This window comes from Cupressus sempervirens, chromosome 4 (assembly GCF_028749045.1).
Source record: "Cupressus sempervirens isolate cs-2001-9-10 chromosome 4, ASM2874904v1, whole genome shotgun sequence".
NCBI lineage: Eukaryota > Viridiplantae > Streptophyta > Pinopsida > Cupressales > Cupressaceae > Cupressus > Cupressus sempervirens.
The window spans coordinates 440771984-440786403 of NC_143121.1; the positions used below are offsets into that span (position 1 = coordinate 440771984).

At 32.3% G+C, this 14420-nt stretch overlaps 1 protein-coding gene across 1 annotated transcript; it reads left to right on the forward strand.

The window, feature by feature from the left end:
- The first annotated feature begins 5168 nt into the window (after positions 1–5168).
- On the forward strand, positions 5169–7905 carry LOC149561902 (putative BOI-related E3 ubiquitin-protein ligase 3). Its single transcript, XM_089825419.1, has 4 exons — positions 5169–6122; positions 6227–6348; positions 6438–6913; positions 7029–7905. Exons 1-4 carry the CDS (start codon positions 6055–6057, stop codon positions 7566–7568), a joined length of 1206 nt encoding a protein of 401 aa, XP_089681545.1. The 5' UTR covers positions 5169–6054; the 3' UTR covers positions 7569–7905.
- The last annotated feature ends 6515 nt before the right edge of the window (positions 7906–14420 follow it).

The window sequence follows — 14420 nt, forward strand, 5'->3', positions numbered from 1 at the left end:
CAATTCCACATGCCATGAAAATTGTCTAGGGTAGGGAATATGAAACTTTGGAATAAAAAATGGATGTACATTAAAATCAAGAATAATAAATATGTGTATTCTACTTTATCTTACAAGAGTTATTTTGATTCAAATAATATGATATCCTATAGTCAATATCAATGTTAAATTGTTGAGGACCTATGCCTATGTTAGTTTTCTCACAAGTTTGATTGTTATTAACTTCCTCTAATACAAAGACATAAGAAATCATTGCATAGACTTATACAAAGTGCATTGTCAATGATTGTGGGGAATGGATGAGAGTTCGACAATTTTTATTTTTGTTTTTAATTTTTAATTTTTCTATCAAATTTGTCATGCAAATACCATGTAGATCCCATACTCTATCATTTGTTATTGATCTCATGCTATGTCATTTGAAGTTGGCCCCACATGCCATACCATGTGGGGTCATCACACATGTCATGTGAATTTAGCCCCACGTGTGATGCAAATGGTCTATAGAGAATATGGAACCAAGGGGATTGATCCCACATGCCATGAAACAGACCTAGGGACATGGAATATGGAATTGAGGAATTGAAAATGGATGCAAGGTAAAAGCACAAACTTGTGTCACCTTTTATAAAGAAATGGGATATCAGAATGCGATAGTTCAACATTAATGACTAAAAAATGGTATTTGTATTTATAATTTGAAGATGATGTAAACTAATGAAATGTGTAGAATTGGATGAATTTTATGTCTATAATTTTTATAAAAATTTTGAGTAAGAATTTATTCATTTTCTTTTAATTTGAAGTCCCTTTTTTTACTGTAAAAAATATAGGGTGTAGTTCCCGTCAAACAAGTATATGCAAATAATCTTTTTCTATCTAATTTGAAAATATCTTATAGATGACTTGTGTAGCTAGGGAACAAAAAAAGAAATAATTATTTTTGGTGTATATTTTCTTTGTTATAATTACCCAAGCTCAACCTTATCAGGATCCAACAGTTTTTTCCTCTCGTCAAAACTTCCCTATCAAATCTATATCTTCCTGAAAAAAATTGCATATTCATGAAGAAGACTCTCTCCACTAGAGATAAATATAATTTTAAATTTTTTTTTGTTATGATTTACTATTTTTTTCCTTTTTTGAGGGAGCAACTTCTGAAATGTTAAAATATCGACTAGTAATATTTTGAAATAACATATTATAACTAATCAAAACACTAAAAAATATATATAATAATGATACTGAATTTGAGATTTATAAAAGGGTATTTTTAGTTTTTGAAAAAAAAAAATATTTTTGATGGAGAAATGAGATTTGACCAAAACAAGTTTTGGTATCCTAAATGGTGACACAGATCTATGCTTTTACCCTGCACATAAATCAAGAATAATAGATGATGTGAATATATGATGACCTTTGTCAATAAGATGAAGATAAGGACATATGTATGGGAAGGTGTGTAACCAAAGACAAATATGCATTTGAGAATGTCTTCATTATTAAGTCTATGCTACTCTCATTCTTCTCAATAGGGTGCATCTTATACAAATCAGTTATATTTACATCGTACACTTACCATTGTTCATCAACTTAGATATGGGCATGAATGGAAATCTCTTTATTAGGTGGAAAAATATGTATGTTATTAATGATTGGAATCTGAACTGGTTGTTTCTTACTTTCTCTATCCTCTCTAGATTTTCAACTAATTGTGCTCTCAATAATTTACACAAGTTCGCCTTAGCTTTCTCAACACGCATCATATAGGTTGCATGATTAAAACATGTTGCAATATCAACTTCTCTAGAATTTGAACATACCTTTGATGTCATGATTATGTTGACAAACCTTACATCATGTTGTTTGATTTTTCTTATCACAATTCCTCTTCCATTAAATTCATACTTAATGGTGTTTTCTGACATAGTTTCTTTACATTCTTCTTGTTAATGAATATCTAGAACTTTCATTGCTCAGACCAGTGACTTCATGGATGAGGTTAGCTTAAATTTCTATCACATTGTCACCTAACCAAAACTTTTCATCATGAATCCTACTCAATATGATCTTGGTCCATTCTTCATTATCAAACTCATGGGAAAACAAGTACTTTACTAGGTCATTTTGTTCTAGGTATTCATATCCATCTTTGAAATTCATGTCTTGATTGTATATGAAGTCAAATTCTTTAGCTATGTTTCCTTCTCCCACATATTCATACTTTCTCCTAATATAGCTTCCAACATCTTCTAAATACATACTTTTGTCTGGAATTATAAAAAATGGAGGGATCATCTTCCAAGGGTTTGATAGGGTTTATCTTCATCTCAGGTTTGGGTTCATCCTCAACATTGTGAATGAAAGATTTATCCATCTCTACAATAAATATTGAACTCAATTTTACAAATTCAACCTTTGGAAATTAGTAAAATACCTCAATTTCATAGAGATAGGGTTTGTTGATGAATTCACTTCAATTTCATCTTAATAGCCTTTGATTCGCTCTCAATTTGCTTCTTAACTGCTCACATGTTCAAATGGTACTCTCAAATTTGATTTAAATCCTTAAATCCTTTTCTTTTACCCACTACATTGATTGCACAAGTACACAATCAACAAAAAGCTATTTGTGTCTATTAGAGAACTTCTTTTACTTTGCACATTCACATATAATCTCCAAATATTATGTGCTCTTAACCACAACTTCCTTACATTTTTCTCTCCTTTATACTGACTTCACAAGTCTCAATTCCTACACTAAGGTTTTCTATACTAATTTGATGTCGATTCAATCATTTTAATTGATGAAATGATATACTCAATCAAATTGTGACTGGCTGGAGACTATGACTAACTTCAATACATTCTCAGATGCTTCACTTGATTGACTTTCCAACATAACATATGAACTTGTTGGTTCCTTAGCCATAACAAATGATTCATCAAGGCTTCCTACAAGATCTTTCACATTTTCTCTTAGACTATTGTTGTTATTCTTATTCCTTATGTTGTTGTTCATATTCATTCTAGGATTTGGGTTTCTCGTGTTATTCCTCATGTTGTTAGGCATCCTCATATTGTTCATCCTACAATATCTTATTGTGTGTCCCACATTGTTACAAATTTGATAGACTATAACATTATTTCCATACCTAAGTCCCAACTAAGTGATCTTTTCTCTACAATCTCTAGCTATAAGCCCAAAGTTGTTGCAGTTATAACACATAATGTCATTCCTTATAACATTAGTTTCTCCAATAGGTCGATTAGTTGCAGGGTTAATACCTCTAAACATTCTACTATTATCATTATTCAATCTAGGTTTCTTACATTCAATAGCTCTATGACCAAATCCATGACAATTATAACAATAACCAGAAAGGGATTTAAATGACTTACTTGTATAGTCCCTTTTCATGTGACCAAATTCATTGCATGCATGTTTGAATAAAGTAGGTACCTTATTTGTTCAAACATGCATGTTTGAATAAAGTAGGTATCTTATTTGTTCAAACAATGAATGTTTAAGAAAAGGCACTAGCCAAAAAAAGAAAATAGTCAAGCACATGTTTCCTTCATGAACAAAAGTGTAACCTATTATTGTGGATCGTTGTGCAAACAAAATTTGTACTTTTCAATGCAATTTTCTAATTCTTTAGTTATTTTCTTTTATTTGATGTAATGTCTGGTATTCATTTAATCTAATTTAACTTCCTCAATATGAAGAAAGCATTTTTGTTTGCCATTGATTTGTGCATGTAAATGGTAATCAATGTTGATGTCAAAATTTCACAAGTCTTTAACTTTAAATTGGGGCTTTGTTAACATGTTAAATAGTTGACTTGCATTATTAATGTGTGAATGATCAACACACCCTTTGTATTTAGTCAAATCGTTGTGTCAAACAAGTTTTAAGTAAATGTCTTTCTCTTGCATTTCCCATATTATGTCATGTAATGCAGGATAGATCCCACACTATGTCATGAGGTATTAATCTCGTGCTATGCCATTGAAGTTGGTCCCACACATCATGGAAATGGCCTGTAATAGGGAATATGGAACTTGGAGGATCAATTCCACATGCCATGGAAATGGCCTAGGGTAAGGAATATGAAACTTTGGAATTAAAAATGGATGCATGAAAATCAAGAATAAAAAATGATTTTATTCCATTTTATCTTACAAGCATTATTTTGATTCAAATAATATGATATCCTATAATTAGTATCAATGTTAAATTGTTGAGGATTGATGCCTATGTTAGATTTCACACAAGTTTGATTGTTATTAACTGTCTTTAATACAAAGGCATAAGACATCATTGCATAAACTTATACCAAGTGGATTGCTAATGATTGTGGGGAATGGATGAGAGTTTGAAAGTTAATTTTAAAATTTTGATTTTTGTATCAAATTTGTCTTGCAAATACCACGTCGCTCCCATACTATGTCATTGGCTATTGATCCCATGCTATATTGTGTGAAGTTGGCCCCATGTGCCATGCCATGTGGGGTTATCACACATGTCATGTCATGTGAAATTGACCCCACATGCCATGCAAATGGTATGTAGAGAAAATGGAGCCGAGGGGATGGATCCCACATGCCATGGAACTGACCTAAGGACATGGAATACGAAACTAACCTAGGGACAAGGAATATGGAACCGAGGAATTGAAAATGGATGCACATAAATCAAGAATAATTGATGATGTGAATATATGACGATCTTTATCGATATGACAAAGATAAGGACAAACTTATAAGAAGGTGTGTAAACAAGGACAAATAGGGATTAGAGAATGACCTATAATTTATACAAAAATATGCCAAGTGTTGCTATATTATTATAGCAAGGCACTTGTAGCCAAAATTAAACATGGGCTTACAGATCTCACCATGAAAAAATAATAAAATCAGTTGTATGTACACTAAAATAATTATTAATAATATCAGTTTGAAATTATGGAAAAAGACAAAATAATGAAAAAATAGTTCCCTTTACGAACTATTCACGCCACATTGAGTTGATATGGAATAAGAAAAGGCTATTGGTAGCTCATCCGTGGAGCATTCCAAGACTCTAATCATAAAATAGTGGGCACGTTACAGTCGAAAGCAGGGGAAAGTTTTTAAGAGTTTAGGTGAAGGGAAATTAGAAAATTAGAATGGTGGGATGGATGATGCGTGAGAATCATGGCGTGGGGGAAAAAGAAGAGAAAATAAAGGCGTGGGGGAAAAAGAAGAGAAAATAAAGGCGTGGGATTCACGGGCTAATTTCAAGAACTGAAAGATTAGCCGTTCAACTCATTAACTGCCGGCCGTTGGGGAAAGAGTGGCGGGTTCTAAACTTAAGAGCGGGGAGTTAAACATAAACCGTCCAGATGGCGAGTAGGTTGGTGTTCATATTGATTTTGGGTAAGCCCATGAATAGGACGGCGCTGACAAATAAAGAGAAGAAAACGATTCATTATTATTATTCACTGTTCATCACCATCATCATCAGATAAAAACGCATCCACCAGTTTGGCGGATTGCGTAGAGAAGAGTTGAAATTTTGTTGGTGTTGATTTTTATTTTTAAGTACTTATCCCCACTCTCGCCACCTTAATTGGTACGTTAAAGCCTCCCATGCTTACTTTAACTTTATCCACAAAAGAGTCTGGTCAGAAGCAACGAAATCGCTACAATCCTGGCGCAAATTTCCCGTCCTTTAGCAGTTTGGATTGTTATTCTGGAGGAATTGATAAGCACACCAACTGCTTGTGCATTTGCATGATATGATAGGATACGGCCCTTCCTTTTGGTAAATAAAATCATCTCTCTACTTACTCGCATTTCCCACCAAACATCTCCGCCTCTTCTTTCTCCATGTTGGTACTGTTTGTTTTTCTCGCCTCCCCACACGTTTTTGGCTTCCTCCATTAACGGACCTCCAGTTCAACCCACTTAGAACACGCCTTCAACTGCTTGTATGGTGTATAAGATATCGAGAGGACTTTGAATTGAAGGAAAAGGATTATTGCCCGTTGAAGGAAAGGTCTGAGATTTATGGCCATTCAAGCCCAGCATCCCTCGAGTAATACTTTCATGGCGGATCTTCGCAATAATAACAACAGGTCATTCATTGTTCTTGATTGGTATGCTGTGATGTTGAATCTTTTTGAATGGTTTTTTTTTTAACGGTTTTGCTGATTGTTTTGTGCGTATTGGTTTCATGAAGGGCGAGAGCTGATAACAGGAATTTAATGGCGCCCGGTTCTGTATTTCCCATTTCTTTGACCGAGGCTTTTCAGCTTCAGCCCAGCATTGCTGCGGCCAATTTGTTCCCTGTCTATAATTCGGGTAAGCTGCCAATTCTTTGGTTTTTTGGAACTCGGGGATTGAAATTCTGGTTGTTTTGAGCGTGTTTTAATCTGTTTTGGGGTTTGCAGGATTGAATTTTGGGCAGCAGCATGTTTTGAATGGGACCGTGTTCAGCGACCCGGAGAGCGAACTGACTTGTAATAATATGTCTGGATCCAGAAAGAGGGGCAGGGAAGATGAATTCTTGCTCACGCAGCATCAGCGGCAGCAAATCTCGCAGCTTACGTTGATGAACATGGGCATGAGCATGGGCATGAACATGAACATGAATATGGCGGAGTTGCAGCAGAAAAACGCTGCGGCAGCCATAAATGGAACCTTGCCTCAATCTTTAGGCCTTCAGATTCCAACAGGTCTGCAGCTTGCGTATGAGGACGCCCGATTGAACAATCAGGCCAATCCTTCTTCTTCAAGCGCTCGGAACGCCAATCCTTCGTCTTCTTCTAATTCTTCTTCCTCCACACGGCTGGGTCTTTTCGGGGACGACCTCAATGCTCAAATGCAACGGCATCAGGAGGAAATCGACCAGCTCATTTCTATGCACGTAAGCCTTTTTTTTCTCATTCCTCTAATCCAGATCTCCGATAACCGGCATTTTTAGGTAAATTTATTTGTTCTTGAACGTGAGTGGGATTTTGATTTGGGGGTTTTGTTTACAGAATGAAAAGATTCGAATTGCGGTGGAGGAGAAGCGGCAGAGACACAACAGAGTCCTTGTTGCGGCGCTGGAAGAGGCGATTCTGAGAAGTTTGAAGGGAAAAGAAGCGGAACTGGAGAAGGCGAGCCGGAAGAACGCGGAATTGGAAGAACGCCTTAAACAACTGAGCGTGGAATCTCAGATTTGGCAAAATGTTGCGAAGAACAACGAAAGCATTGCGAATACTCTGAGGGCTAATCTGGAACAGGTTCTGGTACAAACAAGAGAACAGAGCAGAGAAGGCCGCGGCGACAGCGAGGCCGAAGATGCCCAGTCTTGCTGCCATGATTGTGATGCAGATGATGCGCACTCGAGGACTCTCAGAGAAAACATGGAGTTGAAGGAACAGAGGATTTGCAGGATTTGCAGAAGCAACAGTTGTTGCATTCTTTTGCTGCCCTGCAGACATCTTTGCGTTTGCAAGGATTGTGACACCAGACTCGATAACTGCCCGCTCTGTAAATCCGCCAAGAATGCAAGTGTACAGGTTTACTTGTCCTGAATTTCTAGGTACACGAGCCGGGAAATCTCTGACATGATATTCGTTTTAGGGCTGTAGCAATTTGTACATGGAAAAATTCATTTTAGTCTACCGGAACCATACAGAGCTTTGATTTATAAGAATTTCATATAATAGGCAATTTTGGTGTTGCAATTGCTGACAGGAAAAAGCAATCTCTTGAATCTTTTGTTATTTGAGCACGGACCTGAAATTGTATGTGTTCCAATCCGCTTTTGGGGTTAATCTGATGCCTAACTCGAGCACTGTTCTAGCCAGATGCAATTATGAAGCATGATTGTCTTTCAATGGCTTATAAAATGACGAAATTTACCTATAACTGGGCGATTATTCATGGTTTATGACCGTTGATATCCAGAAATGTTTTAATTTTGATAAAAAATAGGGTTATTAAAGAGAGATCTAATCGAAACGGATTCATGTTATTCTGATTAAAAATTTCTACGGCCGATTTGACCAACAATCCTTTCAATATGTTCTTCATAAATTGAATTAAAATTTCTTGAAACATAAGGCTCCGCAACTTCATGAATATCATTTTCAGTGCTCTGAAATAATCTTTTCGACATGTCCTTATTTACAGAAATGGGGGCACCTTAAAATATTGAAGTTTCTTGAATCATAATGTTCTTTAACATCATCGAAATCAGGTCCAATATGCCGAGCTCTCAAACAAAATTCTCAGTAAATCGTTATTTACTGAAATGGGGCAACTTATTGAATTAAATTTTCTTGAAGCTCAAGGTTCTGCAACTTTATCAAAATCATGTCTGTTACCTTGACATAAAGGTAAATCAATAAACTTTTTAGGATTGAACAGGAAGCGATGTATTAATTGATATGACAATCTTCAAGAGTATTCAAAGGTAGGACTTCCGTGGCCCCGTTATTATCTTTATACGATGCCCAGCAAGATTGAATGTGATCATTACCTCCATTTTCGGCCATTGAGGATTTCGTGTTATTCTGCGAACCGTTTTAGGCTAAATTATTATTTTTTAAATCGATGCCCTAAAACTGGTTATTAGCTTTGATGCAAGGCAATTGTTATTGAGTTCCCCGGGGCTAGGATTTAGGACTACTCTCTGATCTTTTTGGAATTAACGCCCAAATTTTTGTCAATTTATGTATTAACTTAATTCATGTCCTCCATTGCAGAAGCGATACGCTTACTGTTATCATCGCCGCGTAGTTCAATAACGTTAAATCGAAAATTTCAAAGGTCCTCCGCCGGCATTAGAGTGCCGTTGAGGATTCTAATAAGCAAAGTCTGGTGATTTAAAATGATTTCTTATAATTGGTGTTTTTAAAATTCAAACTCAAATCGAAACGAATAGAATTTTTTTGAAAAATATTAAATAAATCAATAGCTAGTAGTTCAGAATCCGGAGCCAACAACGAGTGATCATGACCAAAACTTTCAGATCGACACTCTAAAACCGAGTAAATCATTGAATGTGACTCGGAAAAGCATTTGTTTAAAAAAAGTTGGATCTTGAAGCTGTTGGTTTATAAAACAAAAATATATATTTGCTCTGGTTAATTGAAACCACGACTAGTTTTTTTCCTCGCCGAAGAAGTTAAATCATGGTCCTTATTTATTTATTTATTAAATGGTTCATCAGTATCTTTCATTTCAATAGTGGGTTCATCTGTACAAGTCATGTACAAAATGGGGCCTTATAGAAAAGTGTAGATTCATTCCGAGCCTACGGAATCTTCGCTTATCTGTATCGGAAATTTGCGCCATTTGCTTTGGCACAAGTCAAATGTTCCATCTAGTCTTCTGCCATTAATGAAGATCGGTGAAGATCGAACGAACCATTAAAAAGGAAATTTGAAGAACAATCTAGTTTCCTCTTTTGTCAAGTCGGTGTAGGTGGAATGAGTTCTTGACCGTCCTAAGTTTTAAACATAAGTGTTGATTTATTTTATTAAGACTATTAAAATTATTAATAACGTTACCTTTGATATAAAGGTGTAATAAATTAAGTACGATTTAATTTTCTAACTTAATTATTAAAAAAAATATCTCTTTATAAATATTTAAATGGGTCAAATAGTTTAATTGTGATTTAGAATAGATTCAAGTAATAAAAGTAAATTTGATATAATTATTTAAATGGATGAAGTGAGCTATGAAGTGTAAAAGGAATCAATATAATTGATTTGAGCGAGATGAAGTGTGAAGGGCATGAGTATAATTGATTGAAGTGAGTTAAAGGAAAAATTTAATGAAATATTAAAAAAGGTAAATAGAGTTGGTGTATTTTGAAATAAATTTTTATTTATGATATGATATAAAGATTTAAATTATGTAGGCATTAAATTTAAATGGAATGCAAATGGAATCCTTTATATTTATAAAGGATTTGTTTACTACAAAATTGATGAGTCAATCTAATGTTAAATTATGGATTTGAAGACAATTAATAAATTGTTGAGTAGCTAAGTCTTTTGAGTAGAATATCATACATGTTGAGTAGGGAGTATTTAGAGAAAATAAGAGTGGTGATAAATAGTATAATGGTTTTTGTTATGTAAGGAATACAATTTTGAATACTAATATTTTTTGTATTTTGTAAAAAATGATGTGAGAATTTATTGAAACATATCCTTCAAGTGTACTTTTGACAATATGTCACTTGATAGAGTGGGTAATGTACTTGATGTCCACCTCCATAAGAGGAAAATGCCTCCTTTGATGAATGATATCTTTTAATAAGTGTGAATGCATGAATTTTGAAATTTTGGCACATCTTGTAATAAGTAGTAAATAAAATCTTCCAATGTCAATCTTGAACATGGTCAATTAAATTGTCGATTAATAGGTGATCAAAATACTCCTAACCATGGAAAAACTAATAAAATATACACTAGTTTGTCTACAATTTACATCTATAGTTATATAAATGATGCAATTTGTTCAAATATTATATTAATAATTTGTGATTGTTTAAATTCCCATGAAAAAAGAAAAGGAAAGTAGATAGTTAAAATTATGTTGAGAGAGAGAGAGATTGTTCATTTAAAAAGTTGATTTGATAGTAGAAAAATATTATGAAGTAAATTAGTTCACTAAAAACCTTTTTTTCTCAATAAAAGGATTTATTTAGAATGGCCCGCAATATTTTTGGTAGCAAGGGAGAACCCCTTATCTTCAACATATTCAACTTCTAAGATAAGTCAAAATTAATGTTATAAAAATTCAATAACTTGCTATAAAAGTCTTAATTTATATGCATATAGTCTAAATTTTTTATTTCTATGATATATTTTTGTAATTATAATTTATTTCTTAAGAACAAAAAGATAAATAATAAATCTACTAATTATATTTTATAATATTCATCTTTATATTTAAATATATATTTAAGAGTTTAAAGAAAATAAAATAACTAGATATTTATTTGATTTATAATATGATATTGATTTTAATATTTTAAAACTTTTATAAATAATAAATAAAATTAAAACTTGATACTAATTATAGTTTTAAAAAATTGACAACTCTATAAAATTTAATTCCCAACAAAATTATCAATTTAAATTACTTAAATAACAAAATCAGCAATAAAAATAATTATACAAGTATAGAAGAATAGTTAACTTCACCAAAATAAATCAAATTGAATATTATAAACAATAGATATCTACAATATTTAAATAAAATAGTTTCAAAACCTTACAAGTTACAATGTCGTACAAGTTAAATTATAAGGTTTGATTAGTGGGTATGACTGATTACCTTTGGCAGATTTCTTTCACGAGGAAAGTGGATTCGGGGTAAATATGAACAATTATATTCTTATTCATTGCAATCTTCTTGTGCGGAATAAATTTGGTTTCCTGTTTGTCGTCTTTTCTTTACCATGCTAAAAGAAAACAATTGAAGGGGAATAAAAATAGATTGTGGAAGACAAAGGGATAGTGGTGATGATTATCGCCTTGATACTTTTCACCCCAATCAATGAATCAAAGATGTGGTTTATACAATGGCCAATTCCAAGCTGCAATGTATTAGTTTAGGTTGGTGCAAGTCTTGTAATATATAAGTGAATGGATATGTGATTGGATTGTATGTGACATGCACGCGGTACTCGGGCATTATCATCAAATCTCTTTTAACTTGTTTGGGTGGGTTACACTATTTACTGTTTTTTGTTTGGATTGGGTTGAATTGGGATATATATATATATATATATTGTGTGTGTATGAGAGATTGTATGTCACTACTAAAATAATTTAGGGATACGGGCCCATGTTCATCCATGCCGTAAAAATTATGTAGAATATTTTGAAAAATATGTTTCATGTTTTTAAAAAGGAATAGAGAAACATTTTTAAATGTTTATATTTTAAGAATGTGTGTACAATTTATGATTTATCTGCAATTTATAAGTTATGATTAATATTAAAAAATAGAACTTTCTAAGTGGTTTTTTTCAATAGGCATGTTATGATACATTAATGAATATTTTTTGTTTTTAGTATTCTTATAAAATTAAAATTTTGATAAATTTTATTTTGAGTTTATTATCTTGAACCATTAAATCAACTTAGTTGTGAAGAAATGGGTGCTTCGAAAAAGGAAATATATTAAAATTGATATAATATACAATGTAAATTAAAAAAATTCTGTACTTAAAAATGACTTTTAAAGTTTTTATGACTTTCCTATCTTTTACTATTGGGTCTAGTTAATGGAAGTTTCCTTGACTTTGTAGATTATAATACCAATAGTGACTAATTTCAAATTCGTACATATGACATTGAAAATTGTTTAAAATAATTATGAGGTATACCACAAATAGTTAGGATGAAATTCCCCTAAATGATGATGGTGTTGTGGACCTTCAAGGTTCTTTAGATTTAAAAAAGATCAATTAATTCGTATAGATAAATCAAGTTGATTATATCATCGTCACTTCATTAATTTCTCACATTCTTATTATTTTGATAGAATGTATACAACCCATCTTCTTGGGTCCCATTGAGTTATTAGACCTTGTGGTACACTTTTAGGTTATATTTGTCCTATATCTTTTGTATTAAACATCCATATATTAATGAGCACACTTGTATTAAGTGCACTACATATAAACTATAATGTACAATCATATCAAGAATAGTCTCATTGTTGGGTTGATTAATATGTATACACTTGAAATAGTCTTACTAACATTTTCTATACTCATGATAGGTGGATTAGCTTACTAATTTGGGATGAGGGGTAGCTCAACTCAAGTATTTAAATTAAAGATGGCTTTTGGTTCATTATTATTTCTTGGTCACCCTTGTTTTCATTCCCCCTTTGGCCCAATAAATTTGTTCCCCACTTTCCCTTATATTGGCTAAAGATCTCATTTCTAACTCAATTAATCCTTTTATTTTCTTTCTTTAGCCTTATTTTTCTAGTCGGTATCATTGATTTGATTAGTTATTTTCCTCCCTACTTTGATGAAACAATTGCATGGGCCAATAATATAAAAAATGTATTTGACACATAACTGATTAGGTCATAGATTATAATAATTTATAGAATTGACATTTTGAGGTGTCAACCTAATCTATAAGTCATCTAATTCTATTTTAAAATATATACATTAATGATATTTTCTTATTATGATCGAACATTCCTATTTACTCTTAAGAAATTCTTAAGGGGATTATTGAAAGCAATTTACAAGGAAAGACTACTTATAAACTAGTATAGATATCTTAAATAAATATATCTAAAGAAATGCCAATAGATATCCATTATAAAATGATTAAAATTTAATTTACTATATTAGAAATATTTATATTTATATTTCTATGTATCTTCATTCTTTTTTGGACTTTAATTTTTTTAATTTAATTTTTTAAAAATGATTATTTATATCTCCAAAGTTTATAATTTTAGAAAATATTTTAAATGGAGTGTTTATTAATTATTTTAAAAATATACTTTGTTTATAATATATATTAGAATTTTGACATGTAGATAGTTGTCAAATTTAACATAGAAATATAAATGTTAACATTAACGCGCTCACAACATCCCACTCCACCCCTCTTTATGCCATTGTAGAATGCCTATCTGCATTAAGAAGGACCCTTGAAGATTCAAGGATATAGGATTCATCTTTGATGATTTCCAAAGGTCATAATAATGGCTTCTTATAGAATTTTTTTCTACATAAAATGCCAAAACAGTAGTGTTATGATGGTGTATATCACCTTCGAAAAGTTGTATGAATAAGATGCAAAAAATTAAATGAAAAAGGAAGCAAGTATATGAAAAGAAATATAACCTAGGTATGTATGTATGTGTATATATATAGTAATAATTAATACATCATATGATGAACGTGTATAAAATCTACAAGATAAAACATCAAAGAATATATGTGATATAGTGTCATCCTAAACATAAAAAATATGTCTTACGTGCTGGAAATAGTTATGTAATGACATGGGGAATTACAAATGCATATTCAACTAATGCGGCATCTAAAAATTAAGCATACGATGGTGTAGGCAAAATAATGAGTTCCTGGTGAGTATAAATTACAACATGGTAATGTGTGGTGGAGACATGATGTTCCCAAATGTATAAGGATATAGGCTATAAATGTAATAAAAGGGAAGGAACAATGTCCACACGTGTAAGGATGTTAACCAAGAAGGTACACGCTATAGATTGAAAAGGTAAGCTTTCCCCCAATGTAAGTATGTAACAATTAAGTTAAAACACATGAAAAAGGAGAAAAATGGTATCCCTACGATATGGAGATGTAACATGGTAACCTCAAGCATGAAATGAAAAGGGATGATCCTCCACATGCAAGA

Coding starts and splice junctions, on each gene's coding strand:
- LOC149561902 (XM_089825419.1), top strand. CDS start 6,055: ATGGCCATTCAAGCCCAGCATCCCTCGAGTAATACTTTCATGGCGGAT. Junction 6,123..6,226: donor CTTCGCAATAATAACAACAG/GTCATTCATTGT, acceptor GGTTTCATGAAG/GGCGAGAGCTGATAACAGGA. Junction 6,914..7,028: donor ACCAGCTCATTTCTATGCAC/GTAAGCCTTTTT, acceptor TTTTGTTTACAG/AATGAAAAGATTCGAATTGC.